The 24,530-nt window shown below is 50.7% G+C and overlaps 1 protein-coding gene across 1 annotated transcript in view; it reads right to left on the bottom strand.

Moving 5' to 3' along the window:
* Nucleotides 1–24,530, bottom strand: part of LOC140389099 (uncharacterized) — a 165,515-nt gene that overhangs the window by 103,357 nt on the left and 37,628 nt on the right. Inside the window, exons 2-8 of the mRNA XM_072473259.1 lie at nt 22,810–22,918; nt 21,525–21,572; nt 19,284–19,307; nt 18,199–18,225; nt 13,630–13,656; nt 12,250–12,273; nt 10,284–10,310 (exon numbers count right to left, since the gene is read on the bottom strand). Coding sequence (XP_072329360.1) covers nt 10,284–10,310; nt 12,250–12,273; nt 13,630–13,656; nt 18,199–18,225; nt 19,284–19,307; nt 21,525–21,572; nt 22,810–22,918 — 286 coding nt within the window. The remainder of the gene's footprint in view (nt 1–10,283; nt 10,311–12,249; nt 12,274–13,629; nt 13,657–18,198; nt 18,226–19,283; nt 19,308–21,524; nt 21,573–22,809; nt 22,919–24,530) is intronic.

The raw sequence follows: 24,530 nt of genomic DNA, 5'->3' as shown, positions 1-24,530 counted from the left end.
AAGATAGGAGATGGCTAGTCGGCGGGGGTGGGCGATGGCCCCCCAATCCGGCTAGGGGGGGTGGGGGGGGTGGCCCCCCAATCAGGCTGACCACGTGGAATGTGAGAGGCCTAAATGGGCCGGTTAAGAGGGCCCGAGTATTCGCGCACTTAAAGGGACTGAAGGCAGACATGGCCATGCTTCAGGAGACACATTTGAAGGTGGCAGATCAGGTCAGGTTAAGGAAGGGATGGGTAGGACAGGTGTTTTATTCAGGTCTGGATGCGAAGAATAGAGGGGTGGCAATAATGGTGGGGAAGTGGGTGTCGTTTGAGGCCAAGAACATAGTAGTGGACAATGGAGCCCGATACGTGATGGTGAGCGGTAGGTTGCAGGGGATGGGGGTAGTATTGGTAAATGTATACGCCCCGAACTGGGACGATGCTGGATTCATGAAATGGATGTTGGGGCGTATTCCGGACATGGAGGTAGGGAGCTTGACAATGGGTGCGGATTTCAACACAGTGTTGGACCTAGCATTAGATCGTTCCAGATCTAGGACGGGGAAGAGGCCGGCTGCGGCCAAGGTGCTTAGGGGGTTATGGATCAGATGGGGGGGAGTAGATCCGTGGAGATTTGCCAGGCCTTTGCCCAGAGAATTCTCTTTTTTCTCCCATGTACATAAGGCCTACTCCCGGATAGATTTTTTTGTTCTGGGCAGGACATTGATCCCGAAAGTGGAGGGAACGGAGTATTCGGCCATAGCTATTTCAGACCACGCCCCGCATTGGGTGGAGCTAGAGCTGGGGGAGGAGAGGGACCAATGCCCGTTGTGGCGGTTGGATGTGGGACTGCTGGCAGACGAGGAAGTGGGCGGGAGGGTGCGGGGGTGCATCGAAAGATATCTGGAGACCAGCGACAACGGGGAGGTGCAGGTGGGAGTAGTATGGGAGGCGCTGAAGGCGGTGGTCAGTGGAGAGTTAATCTCCATCAGGGCTCATAGGGAGAAGAGAGAGGGCATGGAAAGGGAGAGGTTAGTGGGGGAGATTTTAAGTGTGGACAGGAGATATGCAGAGGCCCCTGATGAGGGGCTACTCAGGGAGAGATGAAGTCTCCAGACGGAGTTCGACCTGTTGACCACAGGGAAGGCAGAGGCACAGTGGAGGAAGGCACAGGGGGCGATGTATGACTATGGGGAGAAGGCGAGTCGGATGCTGGCACATCCTCCGTAAGAGGATGGCAGCGAGGGAAATAGGTGGAGTCAAGGATGGCAGGGGAACTACGGTGCAGAGTGCAGTGAAAGTGAATGAGACATTCAAGGCCTTTTACGAGGAGCTGTATAGGTCCCAGCCCCCAGAGGGAAAAGAGGGGATGCGACGATTCTTGGACCAACTGAGGTTCCAGAGGGTGGTGGAATGGGAGGTGGCTGGTTTGGGGGCGCCAATTGGGATGGAGGAACTGGTTAAAGGACTGGGGAGCATGCAGGCAGGGAAGGCCCCGGGGCCGGATGGGTTCCCGGTGGAGTTCTATAGGAAGTACGTAGATTTGTTAGCCCCGTTGCTGGTAAGGACCTTTAATGAAGCAAGGGAGGGGGGGACCCTGCCCCCGACAATGTCGGAGGCGACGATCTCTTTAATCCTGAAGCGGGATAAGGACCCACTGCAATGTGGGTCGTATAAACCGATCTCGCTCCTCAACGTGAATGCTAAGTTGCTGGCAAAAATGTTGGCTACGAGGATTGAGGACTGTGTCCCGGGGGTGATTCCCGAGGACCAGACGGGATTCGTAAACGGTAGGCAGCTAAATACCAATGTGCGAAGGCTCCTAAATGTGATAATGATGTCATCGGTGGAGGGAGAGGCGGAGATAGTGGCAGCTATGGATGCGGAGAAGGCCTTTGACCGAGTGGAGTGGGAGTATCTCTGGGAAGTTTTGCGGAGGTTTGGGTTTGGGGAGGGGTTTATCAGTTGGGTTAAACTCCTATATAGAGCCCCGGTGGCGAGTGTGGTTACGAATCGTCGGAGGTCGGCCTATTTTCGGCTGTATCGAGGGACGAGGCAGGGGTGCCCCCTGTCCCCCTTGTTGTTTGCACTAGCAATTGAACCTTTGGCCATGGCATTAAGGGAGTCTGGGAAATGGAAGGGGGTGGTCCGAGGGGGAGAGGAGCGTCGAGTGTCGCTGTACGCAGACGACCTGTTGCTGTATGTGGCGGACCCAGTGGAGGGGATGGTGGAGGTCATGCAGATCCTAAGGGAATTTGGGGACTTCTCGGGCTATAAGCTCAATGTAGGGAAGAGCGAGCTCTTTGTGGTGCATCCGGGGGATTAGGGAAGAGGGATAGACGACCTACCGCTGAGGAGGGCGGATAGGAGCTTTCGATACTTGGGGATCCAGGTAGCTAGGAGCTGGGGGGCCCTGCACAAACTTAACTTGACGAGGCTGGTGGAGCAGATGGAGGAGGACTTTAAACGGTGGGACATGTTGCCGCTCTCGCTGGCGGGCAGGGTACAGTCGATTAAAATGGTGGTCCTCCCGAGGTTTCTTTTTGTATTTCAATGCCTTCCAATTGTGATCACCAAGGCCTTTTTTAAGAGGGTAAGCAGGAGCATTATGGGCTTTGTGTGGGCGAGTAAGACCCCGAGGGTAAGGAGGGTGCTCCTGGAGCGAAGTAGGGATAGAGGAGGTCTGGCATTGCTGAATCTGGATGGCTACTATTGGGCAGCCAACGTGGCGATGATCCGTAAGTGGGTGATGGAGGGAGAGGGGGCGGCATGTAAGAGGCTGGAGATGGTGTCCTGCAAAGGAACGAGCCTGGGGGCGCTGGTGACGACACCGCTGCCGCTCTCACCGACAAGGTACACCACGAGCCCGGTGGTGGCGGCAACGCTAAGGATCTGAGGGCAGTGGAGACGGCATAGGGGTGCGATGGGAGCCTCGATGTGGTCCCCAATCAGAGACAACCGTTGGTTTGTCCCGGGAAGGATGGACGGGGGGTTTCAGAGCTGGCATAGGGCAGGGATTAAAAGAATGGGGCACCTGTTCATTGATGGGACGTTTGCAAGCTTAGGGGCGCTGGAGGAGAAGCTTGGGCTACCCCCGGGAAATGCTTTCAGGTACATGCAAGTCAGGGCGTTTGTGAGGCGGCAGGTGAGGGAATTCTCGCTGCTCCCGGCACAGGGGATTCAAGACAGGGTGATTTTGGGCGTATGGGTCGGAGAGGGCAAGGTGTCGACGATATACCAGGAGATGAAAGAAGAGGGGGAGGCTTTGGTCGAGGAGCTGAAGGGTAAATGGGAAGAGGAGCTGCGGGAGGAGATTGAGGAGGGGCTGTGGGCTGATGCCCTAAGTAGGGTTAATTCCTCTTCCTCGTGTGCCAGACTCAGCCTGATACAGTTTAAGGTAGTTCACAGAGTGCACATGACGGGGGCGAGGCTGAGTAGGTTCTTTGGGGTAGAGGACAGATGTGGGTGGTGCTCAGGAAGCCCGGCGAACCATGTCCATATGTTTTGGTCATGCCCAGCACTGGAGGGGTTCTGGAGAGGAGTTGCGAGAAGGTGGTGAAAGTCCGGGTCAAGCCACGCTGGGGGCTAGCAATATTTGGAGTAGTGGACGAGCCGGGAGTGCAGGAGGTGAAAGAGGCCGGTATTCTGGCCTTTGCGTCCCTAGTAGCCCGGCAAAGGATCTTGTTAATGTGGAAAGGGGCGAAGCCCCCCCAACGTGGAAGCCTGGATAAATGATATGGCAGGGTTTATTAAGTTGGAGAGGATAAAGTTTGCCTTGAGAGGGTCTGCGCAGAGGCTCTACAGGCGGTGGCAACTGTTCCTAGACTATCACGCGGAGCGTTAGATGAAGGTCGGACAGCAGCAGCAGCAACCCAGGGGGGGATGAGGTGGGGGGGAAGGGGGGATATCTTTCTTGTGGGAGGGGGGGGGAGGGGAGGAGGAGGAGGGGGGGGGGGAAGGTTTTTTTTTCTGGGGGGCATTTGAGCAAGAAAATACATGAATGGTCCGGAAAACTGAAATGTACGGGAGGAATCCAATGTACAAAGTTCTGTATCATATCGACTTGCCAAGTTCATGTCTTGCTACGCAAACTTTCTTTCTTTTGTGTTACGGGGCGGGGGGGGGGTTTGTTTGTAAGGTTGAAAATTTTGTTTAAAAATTCTTAATAAATATATTTTTTTTTAAAAAGAAAAGGTTAAGTTCGAACTGAGGGGAAGCTCGGAGGGGTTCTACAAGTCATGGGCACTATTTATTATGCACTTTCAAGAACTGGATAACATCGAACATTAGTTGAGGGGGGGAATGGGTGGGAGGGGGGAGCGGGGCTGTGTATATTAAGCGTGACTATGGGTAATCCCGGATTCCTTTTTTGTCATTTGTTTATGTAAACATGCGGGCTGATGTTTGGGGGTTGGTGGGAGGATGGGAGCGTTGTTATTGATATGGGGATTGACATATCTGTTGCTGATTATTGTTTATTGTTGGTGGGTGTAAATTCGGGAGAAAATGTGAAAAAGGAGGAGAATAAAAATATTTTTAAAAAAAAAATAGACTTAGGAGAGCTAGAAGGGGGCATGAAAAGGTCCTGGCGGGAAGGATTAGGGAAAACCCCAAGGCATTCTACACTTATGTGAGAAATAAGTGGATGATCAGAGTGAGAGTAGGGCCGATGAAGGATAGTGGAGGGAACTTATGCCTAGAGTCTGAGGAGGTAGGGGAGGCCCAAAATGAATATTTTGCTTCAGTATTCACTAGAGAGAGGGATCTTGTTGCTCATGAGAACAGCGTGAACCAGGTTAATAGACTCAAACAGGTTGATATTAAGAAGGAGGATGTGCTGGAAATTTTGAAAAGCATAAGAATAGATAAGTCTCCTGGGCCTGACGGGATATACCCAAGGTTACTATGGGAAGCTATGATCTTTGCGTCCTCATTCTCCACTGGAGTAGTACCGGATGATTGGAGAGAGGCGAATGTTGTTCCCCTGTTCAAAAAAAGGAATAGGGAAATCCCTGGGAATTACAGACCAGTCAGTCTGTGGCGAGCAAAATATTGGAAAGGATTCTGAGAGATAGGATTTATGATTATTTAGAAAAACATAGTTTGATTAATGATAGTCAGCATGGCTTTGTGAGGGACAGGTCATGCCTCATAAACCTCATTGAATTCTTTGCGGATGCGACGAGACACATTGATGAAGGTCGGGCAGTGGATGTGGTGTATATGGATGTCAGTAAGGCATTTGATAAGGTTCCCCATGGTTAGCTCATTCAGAAAGTTAGGGGGTATGGGATACAGGGAAATTTGGCTGGCTGGATGCTGGATTGGCTGGCCGAAAGAAGACAGTGAGTGGTAGTGGATGGAAAGTATTCTGCCTGGAGGTCGGTGACCAGTGGTGTCCCGCAGGGATCTGTTCTGGGACTCTGCTCTTTGTGTTTTTTATAAATAACTTGGATGAGGAAGTGGAAGGATGGTTTAGTAAGTTTGCCGATGACACGAAGATTGGTGGAGTTGTAGACAGTATCGAGTGCTGTTGCAGGTTCCAACAGGACATTGACAGGTTGCAGAGCTGGGCTGAGAAGTGGCAGATGGAGTTCAAACTTGATAAATGTGAGGTGATAAATTTTGGAAAGTTGAATTTGAATGCTGAATACAGGGTAAAAGGCAAGATTCTTGGAAGTGTGGAGGAACAGAGGGATCTTGTGGTCCACGTACATAGATGCCTCAATGTTGCCACCCAGGTTGATAGGGTTGTTAAGAAGGCGTGTGGTGTGTTATTAATAGGGGGATTGAGTTTAAGAGTCGTGAGGTTTTGCTGCAGCTTTATAAAACTCTAGGTAGACCACACTTGGAATATTGTGTCCAGTTCTGGTTGCCTCATTAAAGGAAGGATGTGGATGCTTTGGAGAGGGTGCAGAGGAGAGTTACCAGGAGGCTGCCTGGACTGAAGGGCAAGAAGAAAGGTTGAGGGAGCTGGGGCTTTTCTCACTGGAGCAAAGAAGGAAGAGAGGTGTCTTGATAGAGGTGTACAAGGGGATCAGAGACATGGATAGAGTGGATAGCCAGAGACTTTTCCCCAGGCTGGAAATGGCTGTCAGGAGAGAACATAATTTTAAGGTGATTCGAGGAAGGTATAGGGGAGATGTCAGAGGTAGGTTCTTTAAACAGTGGTGGGTTTGTGGAATACACTGCCAGCAGAGGTGGTGGAGTCAGAGTCATTAGAGCCATTTCAGCAACTCTGGGACAGCAGTAAATTGCAGGGGTGTAGGTTAGGTTGATCTCAGATTAGGATAAATGGTCGGCACAACATTGTGGGACGAAGGGCCTGTACTGTGCTGTACTATTCTATGTTCTATGTATTGGAGGGTCAGTACTGAGAGAGTGCTGCACTGTCAGAGGGTCAATACTGAGGGAGATCTTCCCTGTCAGAGGGTCAGTCCTGGGGGAGTGCTGCACTGTCAGAGGGTCAGTACTGAGGGGGTGCTGCACTGTCAGAGGGTCAGTATTGAGGGAGTGCTGCACTGTCAGAGGGTCAGTACAGAGGGAGTGCTGCACTGTCAGAGGGTCAGTACTGAGGGAGTGCTTCACTGTCAGAGGGTCAGTACTGAGGGAGTGCTGCACTGTCAGAGGGTCAGTACTGAGGGAGTGCTTCACTGTCAGAGGATCAGTACTGAAGGAGTGCCTCATATGTCAGATAGTCAGTATGAGGGAGTGCTTCATTGTCAGAGGGGCTGTACTGAGGGAGAGCTTCACTGTCAGAGGATCAGTACTGAGGGAGTGCAGCACTGTCAGAGGGTCAGTATTGAGGGAGTGTTACAGTATCGGAGGTTCAGTACTGAGGGAGAGATGCACTGTTAGGCGATCACTACTGAGGGAGTGCTTCACTGTCAGAGGGTCAGTACTGAGGGGCTGCTTCACTGTCAGAGGGTCAGTACTAAGGGCGTTTTGACATTTCGGAGGGTCAGTACTGCCCTCTCAGAGGATCAGTCTCGAGGGAGTGCCACAATGTCTAACTGGCTGTACTGAGGGAGAGCTGCATTAACAAAGGCTCAGTACTGAGGGATTGCTTCACTCTTAGATGGTCACTATTGAGAGAGTGCTGTATTGTCAGAGGGTCAGTACTGAGGGAGCGCTGCACTGTAAGATGGTCAGTACCGAGGGCGTTTTGATATTTCAGAGTTCTACGGGAGTGCCACACTAACAGAGAGTCTGTACTGAGGGAGTGCTGCACTGCCAGAGGGTCAGTATTAACGTAGTGCTGTTCTGACAGAGGGTCAGTACTGAGGGAGTGCTGCACTGTCAGAGGGTCAGTAAGAGGGAGTGCTGCACTGTCAGAGTGTCAGTACTGGAGGAGTGCTGCACTGTCAGAGGGACAGTAAGAGGGAGTGCTTCACTGTCAGAGGGTCAGTAAGAGGGAGTGCCGCGATGTCTAAGTGACAGAACTGAGGGAGTGCTGCATGGTCGAAGGGTCAGTACTGAGGGAGTGCCTCATTCTCAGAGGGTCAGTACTGAAGGAGTGCTTCACTGTCTGAGGGTCAGTATTGAGGTGGTGCTCTACTGACAGAGGGTCAGTACTGAGGGAGTGGACCACTGTCTGAGGATCAGTACTGAGGGAGTGGATCACTGTCTGAGGGTCAGTACTGAGGGAGTGCTTCACTGTCAGCGTGTGTGGTGAAGGAGTTGTTCACTGTCAGAGGCTCAGTACTGAGGGAGAGCTTCATTATCAGAGGGTCAGTACTGAGGGAGTGCCGTAATGTCTAAGTGACATTACTGAGGGAGTGCTGCATTATCGAAGGGTCAGTACTGAGGGAGTGCTGCACTGTTAGAGGGTCAGTACTGAGGGAGTGCGGCACTGTCAGAGGGTCTGTACTGAGGGAGTGCTGCACTGTCAGAGGGTCAGTACTGAGGGTGCGCTGCACTGTCAGAGGGTCAGTGCCGAGGGAGTGCTGCACTGTCAGAGGGTCAGTACTGAGGGAGTGCTGGGCTGTCAGAGGGTCAGTGCCTAGGGAGTGCTGCACTGTCAGAGGGTCAGTGCCTAGGGAGTGCTTCACTGTCACAGGGTCAGTAAGAGGGAGAGCTAGGGCAGCACAGTGGCACAGTGGTTAGTATTGCTGCCTCACAGCGCCGAGGTCCCAGGGTCGATCCCAGCTATGGGTCACTGTCCATGTGGAGTTTGCACATTCTCCCCATGTTTGCGAGGGATACGCTCCCACAACCAAAAAGATGTGCAGGGTAGGTGGATTGACCATGCTAAATTGTCCCTTAAAAAAAAAAAAATTGGGTACACTAAATTAAAAAAAAAGAGGAAGTGCTGAGGGGCTGCTTCACTGTCAGAGGGTCAGTACTGAGGGTGCTTCACTGTCAGAGGGTCAGCACTGAGGGTGCTTCACTGTCAGAGGGTCAGTACTGAGGGAGTGCTGCACTGTCAGAGGGTCAGTACTGAGGTAGTGCCGCAGTGTCAGAGGGTCAGTTCTGAGGGAATGCTGCATTGTCAGAGGGTCAGTACTGAGGGAGTGCTGCACTGTCAGAGGGTCAGTACTAAGGGAGTGCTGCACTGTCAGAGGGTCAGTACTAAGGGAGTGCTGCACTGTCAGAGGGTCAGTTCTGAGGGAGTGCTGTCCTGTCAAATGACCGGTACTAAGGGAGTGCAACACTATCGGAAGGTCAGTGCTGAGGGAGTGCTGCCTGTCAGAGGGTCTGTACTGAGGGAGTGCTGCACCGTCAGAGCATCAGTACTGAGGGAGTGCCGCACTGTCAGAGGGTCAGTATTAGGGAGTGCTGCACTGTCAGAGGGTCAGTACTGAGGGAGTGCCGCACTGTCAGAGGGTCAGTATTGAGGAGATGCTGTACTGTCAGAGGTTCAGTACTGAGGGAGTGCTGCACTGTCAGAGGGTCAGTACTGAGGGAGTGCTGCACTGACAGAGGGTCAGTACTGAGGGAGTGCTTCACTGTCAGAGGTTCAGTACTGTGCGCGTTCTACAGTATTGGATGGTCAGTACTGTGGGAGTGCTTCACTGTCAGTGGGTCAGTATGAGGGAGTGCTGTACTGTCTGAGGGTCAGTACTGAGGGAGTGCTGCACTGTCAGAGGGTCAGTATGAGGGAGTGCTGTACTGTCAGAGGGTCAGTACTGAGGGAGTGCTGCACTGTCAGAGGGTCAGTGCTGAGGGTGTTCTGCCCTGTCAGAGGGTCAGTACTGGGTGAATGCTGCACTGTCAGAGGGTTAGTACTGAGGGGTTCTGCCCTGTCAGAGGGTCAGTACTGAGGGAGTGCTGCACTGTCAGAGGGTCAGTACTGAGGGGTTCTGCCCTGTCAGAGGGTCAGTACTGAGGGAGTGAATGTTGAATCATGTGAATCTCCTCTGTCTTTTTGCAGCCGTGTGTACCATCCACGAGGTGTTCTGCAGTAACTCACCAAGGTTCCTTAGGCAGCACCTTCCAAATCCACGACCGCCATCATCTAGAAGGACGAGGGCAGCAGATACCTGGGAACCCCACCACCTGGAGGTTCCCCTCCAAGTCACTCACCATCCCAACTTGGAAATATATCGGCCGTTCCTTGGCCGATGCTGGGTCAGAATCCTGGAACTCCCTCCCTCACAGCATTGTCGGTGTACCTCCACCTCAGGGACTGCAGCCTTCCAAAGAGGCAGCTCGCCACCTTCTCAAGGGGCAATTTATTGAGATAGGCTATAAATGCTGGCCTTTATACCCACACCCTGTGAAAGAATGGAAAGAAACATTCTCAGTATTAAGCTGCTTGTTGTCAATGTGTTGTGGCCTTGCTATAACAATAGCCTGAAACGTACCTTTGATTTATTAATTAATAACTCTTAGAATATTGGGCCATTGACAAGGCAGGAAGGGGCTTTCTTCTTACAACACGAAGATCCTGTGGGAAAGGGAGTCCCAAAAGTGGTATTCCAGTATATAGCATTCAACAGTTGACATCACATCTACCAGAGGAACAGGTATCCAAGAGTCCAACTGCTCCCTGCCAGTGTTTGCACTCTGCACAAGCCTCCTCCATCCACCCTATCCTTTTCTCCCCCACATGCTTACCCAATAACCCCCTCAAATGTATCCAGGGCTTTCTCCTCAACTACCCCTGTGGTGGCGAGTTCCATGTTCTCACCAAGCACACGCTGGGGAAAGAATGCCCACCCGGAATTTCCAACTGGATGTACCGCGGACCATTCTGTATTTAAGGCCCCTGGGCCTGGCTCTGCTCCCATAAGCAGATACATTTTCCACCTTATCAAACAGCACTCTCATTCGTGGACCCGGCTCCTTGTGGTTACCCACCTCCCTTTGTCAGCAACTCTTGAAGCTCTGCAAAGAGAAAAACAAAGCGCGGCTTTCAATCTGTTCTTGCACAAGTTGAGCGCATGAAATCTGGATGTCTAACCTGTGCCGGGTTGGTCAAACTGAGCCATGGGAATCAATGGGACTCCGTTGGGCGGCGCACGGTAGCACAGTGGTTAGCCCTGTTGCTTCCACAGCGCCAGGGACCCAGATTCAATTCCCAGCTTGGGTTACTGTCTGTGTGGAGCCTGCACGTTCTCCCTGCGTCTGTAAGGGTTTCCTCCGGGTGCTCCGGTTTCCTCCCACAAGTCCCGAAAGACGTGCTGTTAGATGAATTGGACATTCTGAATTCTCCCTCTGTGCACCGGAACAGACACTGGAATGTGGCGACGAGGGGCTTTTCACAGTAACTTCATTGCTGTGTTAATGTGAGCCTACCTGTGACAACAATAAAGATTATTATTGTGGTTACCTGTGGCTGGAACATTGCTGTAAAAATGTAAATGTTGCCACAGTCCCAGGGGTCTAAAGGCTGCTCTCTCCGTTGAGAGAGAGCTGACTGGTGGCGATTTAACCTGAGGATCACCTCACTTCAGGTGAGGGGCAAAATTGTGAGGGCAGGGCCTTCTTGGATAACCGCAGCTGGAAATTGAACCCATGCTCTGGGTGTCGCTCCACATCACGAACCAGCCGTCCAACAAACTGACCTACCCAACATGCACTGACCCCCATTGCAGTACATAGACTAGGAAAGAGGAATGAGACGATCAGTCCATTGTTGGCGGGGGGGGGGGGGGGGGGATGGATAACATCTGTTGGCTCTGCCTTCGTGGGTGGAGCAAGTCCCGGCTCAATTTTGGCTACCTCATCCCCCCATATGAAAAAGGTGAAGACAGTATCCATCGACACCACTGTGTCGGTGAACGAGTTGGAGGTAGGTGGAATAATTGGATTCGCACAGCCTGTTTAACAGCAAAAGGGTATTTACTTAGCAGAGTCAACTTAAACACTGCACCAGTGCCAACAGATCCTACTTGGAAAGTTTCAGCAAACCAAACTCATGATTGAACTCTTTGAAGGCTAGAGAACTCGGCAGAGATTTGAACCTGGGACCTCTCTCATATTTGCTCTATGAAATGCCCAAAGCAAGAATCATACCACTAGAGCAACGAGCTAGCTTTTTAAAATTCCCAAGCCAGGTCACACATATTTTGCTTGAGTTTAGGAGACTGAACGCCACCGAGGACCAGGGTTCAATCCAGCCCTAAGTCATTGTCCGTGTGGTGTTTGCACATTTTCCCCATGTCTGCGTGGGTCTCAGCCCCACGAAGCAAAGATGCGCAGGGTTAGGTGGATTGGCCACGCTAAATTGCCCCGGAACTGGAAAAAAGGTGAATTGGGTGAAAAAAACATTTTTAAAAAGTTGAATGAATGTCACCATAGTCCCCGTGGACCATAGGTTGTTCTCCCTTTTGAGAGTGAGAGCTGACTGGTGGTGATTCAACATGAGGGTCACCACACCTCAGGCAAGGGGCAAGTTTGAGAAAGTGAGGGGCCTTCATGGATAACCGCAGCCAGTACGGGTGTTGAACCCACACTGTTAGCGTCGCCCAACATCATGAATCAGCCATCCAGCCAACTGAGGTGACACCATTAACCCATTATTGAAACTGCAGCAACATCTCCCGATTAAGGGCAAGGATGATTTCTGCTTCAGAATGCAGAGGATAAGTATATGCAAATAATGTGCGTCGACCCAATCGTGGTCCGCTCCAGGTATCTCTATTCCTCCCAGGAATAGCAGGGTCACCTACATTGCAGCTGTAGGTAAAAGCCACGCAATTTCTGGACTCATGTATGTGCCTGTTGAATAGTACCTAATGGCCAGAGGTCGCTACAGCCTGGCTGCCTCGTGGTCCTCAGTAATGGCTGGTGGAGGAGATTGGAAATGAGAGAAAACATCTACCGGCCTCTGTAAGTCCTGGCTTTCCTGTTGTCGAAAAACAATTAGGCAAGATTTAGTATCGACACATTCACAATGCACCTTAAAGCAATGACTTCCATTTGCTCACCCATGGGAAATTTGGGAAGATTATTTGCCTGCAAGGAAGTTACTTTATGATTTTTTTTTTTCTTTCATAGGATGTGGGCATTGCTGGCTGGGCCGGCATTTGTTGACCATCCCTAATTGTCCCTGAACTGAGTGGCTTCGCCCGGCCATTTCAGAGGGGCAGGTTGTGGAGACGGGGGTCACCATGCAGGTCAGAATGGGTAAGAATGGTAGCGCAGTGGTTAGCACTGCTGCCTCACGGTGCGAGGTGCCAGGTTCGATCCCGGCTCTGGGTCACTGTCCGTGCGGAGTTTGCACATTCTCCCCGTGTTTGTGTTGTGGGTTTTGCCTCCACAGCCCAAAGATGTGCAGGGTAGGTGGATTGGCCACGCTAAATTGCCCCTTAATTGGAAAAAATGATTTGGGTACTCTTAAATTTTTTTTTTAAAGAATGGGTAAGGATTAGTGCGCCAGGTAGCTTTTGTTCTACAACAACTGGTGATAGTTGTCACGGTCACCATTACTGAAATGAGTGTTCAATTGTGGATTTTTATTAATTGAATTTAAATTTCGCTAGTTGCCGCGGTGGGGTTTCAACCCGTGTCCCCCGCGCCCCCCCCCCCGCCTCCCCCAAAAGCATCAGCCTGGGCCCAGCCACTTTGCCACGTACTGTTGCCCCACATTATTTAATCATGTTATTTTCACCAGTACGTTTGACATCTTCAGGACATATTTCCCAACGCTCCTTCAATACACAGTGGCGAGAGCTGAGTGGGTGAGCGAGAAAGAAAGAGAGAAAGACAGAGCATTCTTCGCCGTCATTTTGGAGTATTAGGGAGACGATTTAAAAATAAGGCTGTTTCCCATTTAAGAAAGAGATGAAAAGACTTTTCTCCCCATTCGGAGAGTCATGAGCATTTGGAACTCATTTACCCAGAAGACGGTGGAAACAGGGGCGTTGAATACTTTTATGGCAAAAGTAGATAGATCCTTGACTAACAGGAGGATCTGTTGGTCATTGCGGGTAGGAGGAAGGCGGAGTAGGGGCCACAATCAGATCATGAACTAATTGTTGTGGACAAAGTGGCTGTCACGTTGGCCTAAAACATTAAGCAGGATCTCCTTGGTTGTGACTATGTCGGGGCATCCGGAGGACCTGGTGGGAATTTCACAAAGCAACTGCACAGCTACTTCCACCTGGTCATGCACGACTCTTTGCTTTAATGGGCCCCGATTGCAATAGGCAAGTCACCACCCCTCACCCCCATCAAAGTGACATGGTTATGGGCATTTTACCTTGAGAAGGGTCAGGCTTCATGGTGTCTGCAAGACAAAAGTAGGAGCAACAGTTATATTAGACCATAAGAAAGAGAAACAGGAGTCAGGCCATTCAGCCCTTCGGGCCTGCTCCCCCATCTAATAAGACCTTAGCTAATCTAGCACTCACTAAGTCCACTTCCCTGCCTTCCCTCTGTCACCATTAATTCTCCCACTGATTAAAAACCTACCGATCTCAGTCTCAAAAATGTTCAAGGACAGCTTCCTGGGGTAAAGAATTCCAAAGGTTCACCGCTCTTTGAGAGAAGAAATTCTTCCTCAAATCCGTCTGGAATGAGCGCCCCCTTATTCTGCGACTATGCCCACTGGTCCTACGCTCTCCCATGAGTGGAAACACCCTCCCAACTTTACCCTGTCTAACGCCTCAGAATCTGATCTGTTTCAATCATATCACCTCTCATTCTTCTGAACTCCAAGGTGCACAGACCCAACCTGTTTAATCTTTCCTCATAGGGCAGTCCCTCCATACCCGGGATCATCCTAGTAAATCTCCTCTGTACTGTCTCCAGTGAGAATATATATTTTCTTAAAAAGCAGATCAAAGCTGCACACAGTCTTCTAAAGGTCTTCTAAATTTTGAAGACCTGTTTCAGGCACGTTTGGCTGCAGTGCCATGATTGACACCGCTATTCAACGGCACTTAGCCATTTGGGCCTCGTGGAGTTTCACTTGGAACCTTTTCCTTCACTGGGGAGCAGAGCTCACATCAGCACGGGCTCCTCGCAGATCGGGCACCATTTTGTAAGGCTGCACTGATCTCTGCAACCCCACCACTTTCAGGGACTGCCCCCCCTCCCCCAGGCCCTGACCCTTGGCAGTGTCAACATGGCACCGTGGCACCAGGGCAGTGCAAACCAGGCACCCAGGCAGACAAGCTCGCACTGCCAGCGTGCCAGACTGGCAGTGCTAAGGTACTACCTTGCCCTGTCCCTGACAGGGGGAGGGGCTCTAGCCTGCGCGGCTCCCAATGTGACATCGATTATGGAAACCAGTGCTAAATGGTACCTGATTGACTCCCGGGTGTCGGGTGAACAGGCCTTGGGATATTTAAATGAGCCATTAAGCAACATGGGTGGGATTCTCCATTGGCTGATGTCGAAATCACGGGTGCGATCAGGCAGAGAATAGCTCCTGATGCTGTAACCGAGGCTGGCCGAATCGCAATGTTCCGCCTCCTCAAAATCAGCATCAAAGCGGCGCACGCCACGTGCAGTCGAAAGACCGTTTGTATATCATTAGTGGGCCCACCCGCGATGCTCCGCCGCCGATGGGCCGACATTCCGACGGCACGGTCCACGTGTGCTTGCACAAATCGTGAACCTGGCGTGGTGACTGCTGATAGAGAGGGTGTACGGGATGTCCAGCACCGCCATACTTCGCCGACAGTCGTGCCACTGGCCGGGGGGCTTTTGCCAGGGCTGGGGGGAGGGGGGGGGCGGGGTGGCCAGTAGATGGACTGTGGAGTCGGGGCGGATGGGTACACAACACCATTACCGCAGCCGGCAAGGCAGCCATGTGGCTGCGCAGGATGCTGACAGCCCCCTTTAAACCTGGTGTCCTGGATCGTATAGACGATCCTCCCGGGGCACCCCCCTGGGTGCCCCTTGGCCCTAGCCGACCTATCAGCTGTATGGGAGCTCCAGCACAAGCTGTCCCATCTTTTCAGCCCCGATCAGTGTGTGTGTGGGGAGGTGTATAGTTTAAGCGCGGCTGCAGCTTGTCAGCCCTGCGAGTGTCCATCACGGACCCGCCGATTCCCGCACCGTTTTTTGTGGGTTTCGTTGGTTTTCCACACGGTGCCGGTGCTAGCCCCTCACCGGGAGCAGAATCGGTAGGGTGTGGCGGCGATTTTTCTGACGTGAAAGTCCACGGATACTCCATTGCCGTCAGCACTTAGTCTCAGACACCGAGAATCCAGCCCCATTATCTGGATCACGTCCAGTGAGGGCGTGATCCAGATCGCGCTGGGCGCGGGAGTCAGGTGACTCGTGCAAGGTTTTGCCCTGGCGCAAAGCCCAATTTGGGGCTCTGCGATTCCCGACGGGATGGGAAAAACACACCCGTGGTCTCATATTAGCAAGACATTACCAGCAATTTCGAGATAAAACTCATGTTGTTGCAGGTGCCCATTTGAAATGGGCAGGGGGAAACTTTAACCCTTCTCCCTTTAGAAGGTGATCCAGGACTGGGAGGGAGACAACATTTGTCTTTAACGTGTCTGGGTAGAGAATATAACGTAATCCAAGGTCCCCTGTTACTTTTGCAATTCATGCTGAACATGTGCAGAAGCAGAGATTGTGGTTCTTAGCAGGACATCGATAGGGCCAATAATCTGGGTGGAGGTCAGGAGGGAAATGGGCTGCGAGCTGTCACCAACTGGGAAGAAATCAAAGGAACAAAATTGGTGAGGTAGACTTTGCCTTGCAAGGTGAGAAACATTGTGGCCTGATGTGCATCGTAGGAGAGAGTTCTATATTTGCACCTTAGAATCATAGAATCATAGAATTTACAGACATTCGGCCCATCGAGTCTGCACCGGACTTTGGAAAGAGCACCCTACCCAAGGTCAACACCTCCACCCTATCCCCATAACCCAACAACCCTCCTAACCTTTTTTGGACACTAAAGGCAATTTATCATGGCCAATCCACCTAACCTGCACATCTTTGGACTGTGGGAGGAAACCGGAGCACCCGGAGGAAACCCACGCAGACACGGGGAGAACGTGCAGACTCCGCACAGACAGTGACCCAAGCCGGGAACCTCTATTCTTAGCGTGATTAAGTGCCACTCCTTGTGCACCCCCCCCCCCCCCACCCCCCCCCAAGACCCTTACCTGTCCTTTTGACCTGGTGGGTGTTAAAATTGCAGTTAAATGGTCACATTTTATTGATAACAAGGTCAATCATCAGTACTGGGCTTATGGGCCTATTGGCTAGAGGCATTGTTTTTTGGCGTACAGGCACCAGACCTCCATATCCGGGATACTGGGGAACCGGAGGTGTGCCGAATGTGGGGATTTTATGGATTTGGGATCCTAGACCCTAGAATAGATGAAACAAAGCATGAAAAATAGAGAATAAAAGAGGTTTCATTCACCCAGGGTGCTAGCAGCTTTGAATGGAGCTGGTTTTCCGGACCCTCCAGATTTTGGGAGGCCAGATAAGGGGTCTTGGTCCCTGCACATGGGATAGTCGGAAGTCCATGGTTCAGCGGGAATGCACAAGTTCGTCAGTGATGAGCAGAACACTGTCGTATTACTTGCTAGTCGTGCAATATTATCAGACTGCAGTGCGTCAAAATATTAAAGCTTTTCGCTGAAGAAATTACTCGTGTCTGATTAGCAGGAAAGTTTTTTTCTCCAGGATCAACAACTTTTTGTAATGGTAAACTGTAAAGGTTGTACAGGCTGGACCTTTGGAGGTGAGCTTATTGAAACATATAAGCTCCTGAGGGGGACTTGGCAGGGTGGATGATAACAGGACATTTCCCCTTGTGGGAGAGACTAGAACTAGGGACACCGCTTAAAAATAAGGCATCTCCCATTTAATACAGATATGGAAATAACTTTCCCTTCCTTAGAGAGTGTGAATTTTGTCCCCCCTCAGAGTATGGCGGGGCCATTGAATATTTGAGATATAGAACATTGAATCTCTTCAGTGCAGAAGGAGGCCATTTGGTCCATCGAGTCTGCACCGACCCTCTGAAAGAGCACTCTATCTAGGCCCACTCCCCTGCCCTATCCCTGCAACCCCACCTATCCTGCACACTAAGGGGCAATTTAGCATGGCCAATCCATCTAACCTGCACATCTTTAGATACTGGAGGAAAACGAAGCATCCAGAGGAAACCCACAGAGACATGGAGAGAACGTGTAAACTCCACACAGTCACCCAAGGCCGGAATCAAACCCATGTCCCTGGTTCCGTCAGGCAGCAGTGCCACCGGATCCTTGCTTAACGAGAGAGTCAAAGGTCATTGCGGGCAGGAGGAATGTGGAGTAGAGAGACCACAATCAGGTCATAAACTCATTGCTGTGGGCAAAATGGCTGTCACGTTGTCCTACAACATTAAGGCTGTGAGCATCCGACGGACCTGGTGAGCAATTTGAAATGCCAGATCTTTCTTTCTTACTAATTTTTGAAGGAAGTTATGTTATTTTGCTCGTCTGTGGAGTTATCACCCAATCAATGGAGTCCAGATCACGAAGAGACGAATTGGGAGAGGGAGTAGGCCATTCGGCCCCTCGAGCCTGTGCCACCATTCAATAAAGTTGTGACCTCAACTTCACATTCTGCCTATCCCTGGTAACCTTGGATTCTTGACTAACAAGGGAGTGAATTTATCTCTGCCTTAAAAATATTCATTGACCCTGCCCACCTTCCCCCACCGACCACCGTCTCAGGAATCAGTCGAGTGAACATTCTCATTCTCTGAGACCAAAACTGGGGTCTCACCAACGCCCTTGCAACATTCAGCAATTCGATGAGCTTTGAAATCCAATATCTGTCGTGGGCCAGTGCTTACCAAATATATCACTGAGCGTCTTTAAATCTAAAATAAATCAGAAAGGATAAGATTGATACATTAACGTCAATCACACATGGACTTCAATAACTTTCTGAAAATGAGAGAGACCATTCAGTGTTAGTAAATTCACTGAAGCCAATGTTTCATAAATTGACAATTTTGTTATGAACGCAAAATTGCAATTTGCTGTTACATTTCACCCAATGATGATAATATCCTCCCACAGACTGCAAAATATTGGTGCAGTTCCATTTCAATTATTGTAAATACAAGCAGGCTGGAACCCTACATTTCCTGTATGATAGTATGCTTGGGAATCCTCTAAAATAAATTTTTTTAAATTTAGAGTACCCAATTTCTTTTTCTAATTAAAGGGGGGCCAATTCACCTATCCTGCACATCTTTTTTTTTGGGTTGTGGGGGTAAAACCCACACAGGCACAGGGAGAATGGGCAAACTCCACACGGACAGTGACCCGGGGCCGGGATTGAACCCGGATGCTTTGCGCCATGAGGTGGCAGCGTTAACCACTGCGCCACCGTGCTGCCAGAGTCCTCTGAAATACTATTCCTTTTTTTTTCAATTAAGTGAATTTAGTGTGGCCAATCCACCTCGCCTGCACATCTTTGGGTTGTGGGGGCGAAGCCCATGCAAACACGGTGAGAATGTGCAAACTCCACACGGACAGTGACCCAGAGCCGGGATCGAACTTGGGACCTCGGCGCCGTGAGGCTGCAGGGCTAACCCACTGCGCCACCGTGCTGCCCTGGGGCCCAGCTTTCCTAACCCTACTGCTCACTGCGTTAAAGAAATTTTTTTTTTCCTCAGATCACTTTCGCTTCTTTTTTTTTAAAGCAATTACTTTCAATCCGTGCCCGCCATTTGTTGGTCCTATGACGAGTGGAGAACAATTGCTCCACGTGTCTACTCTCTCCGGTTATGGCCCCCTCATCCTAATCTCACCCGCAAACGTGAGCATCTTCTTTCCCGAAAACGTCCTCAAACCCTTTCATGATTTTAAGGGCCTCTACTCGGGCCACCCCACCACCTTCTCCTTCTCTGCACGTCGATGGGTAACTCACGCATATCGTGGAGTGACTTTGGCTCTGAATTGGAAAGAGGAGGGAAGATTAGATGGATGAACACAGACATTTAGAATATACAGAGCCATAATTTCAAATTTTGTGATTTTCAAAACCCTCCATCTCACCCCGTTACCCTCCTTGCCCCTCATTTAAGAAATTTATATAATTAGACATTTGGAAGTCCTTTGACAAGGAGGTGCTTTGACCCATAAGACCATAAGACATAGGAGCAGAATTAGGCCACTCGGCCCATCGAGTCTGCTCCGCCATTCAATCCATGGCTGATATTTTCTCATCCCCATTCTCCTGCCTTCGCCCCATAACCCCTGATCCGCTTATTAATCAAAAACCTATCTATCTCTGTCTTAAAGACACTCAGTGATTTGACCTCCACAGCCTTCTGCGGCAAAGAGTTCCACAGATTCACCACCCTCTGGCTGAAGAAATTCCTCCTCATCTCTGTTTTGAAGGATCGTCCCTTTAGTCTGAGATGGTGTCCTCTGGTGACCCGTACGTCTTTCCACAGAACCACTTAAAGGAGAATGGATTTGAGGGGAAACGACCCCAAGGTGAATCTGGATGGAGATGAGAAGGGGGAGTGGCCAATCCTCGCTGGTCATTTTCCAAGTTCTCAGTAAAAACAAGGGGCCAATCCTCATGATTGGAAACTGACTCATCTGAATGCAGCACATAAAGGGTAGTTAAGAAAGCATAGGGGACATTTTCCATTATCAATGGTGGCATAGATTCTAAAAGCAGGGAGGTAATGTAGGAAGCTGTACCAAACGATGGTTGGGCCACATTTGGAGAACTGCATGCAGTTCTGGTCACCTTACTATAGGAAGGAGGTGATTGCACAGGAGAGGGTGCAGAGGAGATTCACCAGGATGTGGCCCGGGATGGAGCATTTGAGCAATGGAGAGAGACTGGATAGGTTGGGGTCGTTTTCCTTGGGAGTAGAGAAGGCTGAGAGGGGGACCTGATTGAGGTGTATAAGATTTTGAGGGGTATGGACAGGGTGGAGAGGAAGCAGCAGGTCCCCTTGGTTGAAAATTCAATAACGAGGGGGGGGGGGGCATAATTATAAGGTGAGGTTTGGAGGGGATTAGAGAGGAAAAGAAAATTCACCCAGAGGGTGGTGGGAATCTGGATTGCACTGCTTGGGAGGGTAGTTGAGGCAGGAAAGCTCACAGAAAAGATACGTGAACGATCACTTGAAATGCCATAAACATTCAAGGCTATGGGCCGAGTGGCTGAAGACCTCAGGGTTAAAAAAAAGGAAACAAAACAAATTTCTTCTGCTTGGAGAGCAGATCGCAGTTAACTAACCTGGATTTGTTTTCTTTATTGTATAATTGTGAGGTTCTTACTAACAGGACGGTTTAGAAGATGAAGCAAACATATGTTTGGACTAGAGTTTCAGATGTTGAACTTGGTGACAACTCCCTAGTATGGCACCACACGTTCCGAGTCTATCCCAGGGGCTGGAGGGGCAGCACTGGCGGGAGGTGGCCATTCGTCCCAGCACAGGGCAAAACGTCAACCAAGAATAACGCAGGACGCGGGAATGAAACTGGGCTGGAATCTCCGATTTTGGGGCTACGTCCGGAGGATCTGTGACGTTTTACATGGGAAAAATCGGCGAGGCCCCAACACCGATCCTCCGCCCGGTGAGGGGCGAGCAGTCGCGCCACGTAAAACACACGGCCGTCCCGATAGAAACGCCTGGGGAATTGCCAGGTTTGACCTGCGTGACCTGCAGCGGTCACACCGTACAACATGGTGCCGGCCGCACGCGGACCCGATCTGCCAGTGACCCCCCCCCCCCCAACCATCCGCTCGCCACCCCCCCCCCCCCACCAGTCCCCCTAGCCCTTGCCGAAGCCCCCCCAAAGGCCAGCAGCACGTCACCGGCTCCTGCACGCTGGGCACAGTTCGCAATCGCAACGCCAGGTTCCTGAACCCGGCCCATCAGGGGAGGGTCTTCAGGTAACGTCCTGAGGCCGTCCCAATGGTGCGCGGCGTACTCCTCGATGACGCCATTTTGGAGGGGGCGGAGCATCCAAAAACAGGCACCGCCTCCGATTCGGTCGTAAAAAGGGATTCTCCGCCCGATCGTCGATTATGAAATCGGCGCCAGCAAGCGGAGAATCCCATCCAAATAATGTTACCCGGACAACAACCATACGTTTCTCAACCGATGTTCCTTCTGGGATGATAGGGGTGGTCGTTAGTTACCTTTCGAGTGGTCCATGGCCCCGAGATTGCTCATATCCACCATGGGACCTGAGGCGGAGAGGGAATAAGAGAAACGTCAATCCCGCCGCATTAGTTATTGTCACCACACTGGCTCAGGCCGCGAGAATGAAGGAAGGGAGAGAGAGAGGGAGAAAGAGATGAAGGGAGAAAGAGAGACAGGAAGGGAGGGAGAAAGAGAGGAAGAGAGAAAGAAAGAGAGAGAAAGGAAGGAAGGAAGGGAGGGAGAGAGAAAGGAAAGGAAAAACAAAGTGAGAGAGAATGATACAAAGGAAGGAATGAGAGAGATAGGGAGAGAGGGAAAGACACGTTCCTGCCCTTGGGCCTGTTCTGCATTCAATTCGACCAACATGCATTTTCTTTTTTAAAAAACATTTTATTGGGGTATTTGTAGTTTTTATAATAATAACAATAACAGCAACATAAACATGGTATATAAAACATTTCCATCCCTATCACGTTCTTCGCACCCTCAACAATAAAACAATAGCCTAACCCCCCCCTCTAGATTTTTACCTCTGCTGACATTTTAATTTTCTCCGAGAAAGTCGACGAACGGCTGCCACCTCCGGCCGAACCCTAACATCGACCCTCTTAGGGCCAACTTTATTTTCTCGAGACTGAGAAACCCAGCCATGTCGCGAACCCAGGTCTCTAATTTTGGGGGCTTCGAGTCCCTCCACATTAACAGTATCCGTCTCCGGGCTACCAGGGAGGCAAAGACCAAGACGTCAGCCTCTCGCGCCCCCTGGACTCCCGGCTCTTCCGACACTCCAAAGATCACCACCTCTGGACTCGGAACCACCTGTGTTTTAAGTACCGTGGACATAGCCTTAGCAAAACCTTGCCAAAACCCCTAAGCTTCGGGCATGCCCAAAATATGTGGACATGGTTTTCTTGACCTCCCGGGCACCTCGTACAGCTGTCCTCTACCCCAAAAAACTTGCTCATCTGGGCCACCGTCATGTGGCCGGTGGACTACTTTGAACTGTATCAGGCTGAGCCTGGCACATGATGAGGAGACCAACATGCATTTTTAACGGTTACTTACATCCAATAGGGTTAATCAGATGAAACTATTTTAACCCAGAGAGCAACAGGACTGGGGGACTTCTGATCCCCATGGAGCACAGACTGAGAGGAACAAAATCCGTAATTGCCTCAATTGCTATGCACAACAACAATCTCTACATAAGTAGCGGCTGCAGAGTAATAAAGGAATAATACCCGAATAATATGACCCCCGAATAAATCTGCCTCGTCTTACCTGTTGGCAAAGGTTCCGCGGTGGTGAGGATGGCAAATTTGCTTGGATCAGCCATGATCGTGTCAGCTCGGAGAATGCCTCGAAAAGGACCGCTTGGTGCCTTTATGACCTAAAGCCAAGAGATAGAAAATGTCAATTTCCACATTTGTTGCACAGTGTGTTTGTGCGGAAGCGGAATGTTGCTCTCGCCGGCCTTGAGCAGCGATGTTGTTACAATGTGAACTGACCATGAATGTCCAGAATGTATTCATCGAATCCCTACAGCGCAGAAGGAGGCCATTCAGCCCATCGGGTCTGCGCCAACCCTCTGAAAGAGCACCCTACCTCACTCCCCCACCCTGTCCCATTAACCCCTTAATCTAATCCACACATATTTTTGGACATATTTTAGCACGGCCAATCCGCCTAATTTTGGACTGTGGGGGGAAACCGGAGCACCCGGAGGAAACCCACGCAGACACGGGGAGAAAGTGCAAACTCCACAAAGTCACCCGAGGCGTGAATGGAACCCGGGTCTGTGGCGCTGTAAAGCAGCAGTGCTAACCACCATGCTGCCGTGGAATTTTATCTCCACCAGCTGCCGTGGTGGGATTTCAGGACATGATTAACCCAGGCCACTGGATCACTATTCCAGTGAGTCCACTATGCTACCATCTCCCTCATCGATCCCCCCCTAATTCTTTCTAGATAGATCATGGTGGCACAGTGGTTAGCGCTGCTGCCTCACAGGTTCAATTCCGGCCTTGGGTGTCTGTGTGGAGTTTGCATAGTTTTCCCCGTGTCTGTGTGGGTTTCCTCCAGATCCTTCAGTCTCTTCCATATTCCAAATTTGTGCAGATGAGGTGGATGGGCCATGATAAATTGCCTCTTAGTGTCCAGGGATGTTAGATTTGGGGATAGTGCGGGTGGAGTGGGCCTGGGTAGGGTGCTCTTTCAGAAGGTTGGTGCAGACTCGATGGGCTGAATGGCCACTTTTTGTACTGTAGGAATTCTATGGTTCTAATACTCCCATCAGAAAAATGTATCCCAAATCCGACTCCTGCCAGGAGGGATTTCTCCATCACATCTCTTCCCACCAATCTGGGACAACCAAAAAACTCCGCACAGTTCTCTCCGCTCAGCTGGAAATGGAGCACTTTTAACATGCCATAGTGGCCTTGCATCATCCTCTCTTTTCCTAGTCTTGCATTATGATCAGTACTGGGCAGGTGTAAACTGTCCGGGTGGAAATCCCACCGGATTAGGTGGAACGCCAGATCTTGCTCTCTCTCCACTTCGATATGTGGGCCAGAATTCTTCACCAATTGGGATTCTCTTTCCCACCGGCTGCGCACCTCCACCCATGGGTTTCCCGGTGGTGTGGGGTGGCTTCAATGGGAAATTCTGCCACGCACCACTACCTCCGGTACCTGGCTCCCGATGGGGTAATGATCACGTTTAACAGCCTCCTTATATTACTGGCAAGCTGCCTGCCCTTTACGAAACCTATTTGGTCCTCCGCATCCACCCCCGGGAGACAGCCTTCCATCCCACCCGCCACCAACATAGCCAGCTCATCACGTCTGTATTAAACAGCGATATAGACCTTTACGACCCACATTCCAATGGGTATACCCCTTCTTTAGTATTAATGTGATCGTTGTCTGTATCTTCGTCTCTGACAGCTCCCCCTCTCCAACGCCTCATTAAATGACCCCAAGAGATGTGGTACCAGGTCCGTC

Source organism: Scyliorhinus torazame, chromosome 14, assembly GCF_047496885.1.
Source record: "Scyliorhinus torazame isolate Kashiwa2021f chromosome 14, sScyTor2.1, whole genome shotgun sequence".
In the NCBI taxonomy this organism is placed as follows: Eukaryota; Metazoa; Chordata; class Chondrichthyes; order Carcharhiniformes; family Scyliorhinidae; genus Scyliorhinus; species Scyliorhinus torazame.
The sequence above is the reverse complement of the archived record's forward strand: the minus strand, read 5'-3'. Positions and strand labels throughout refer to the sequence as shown.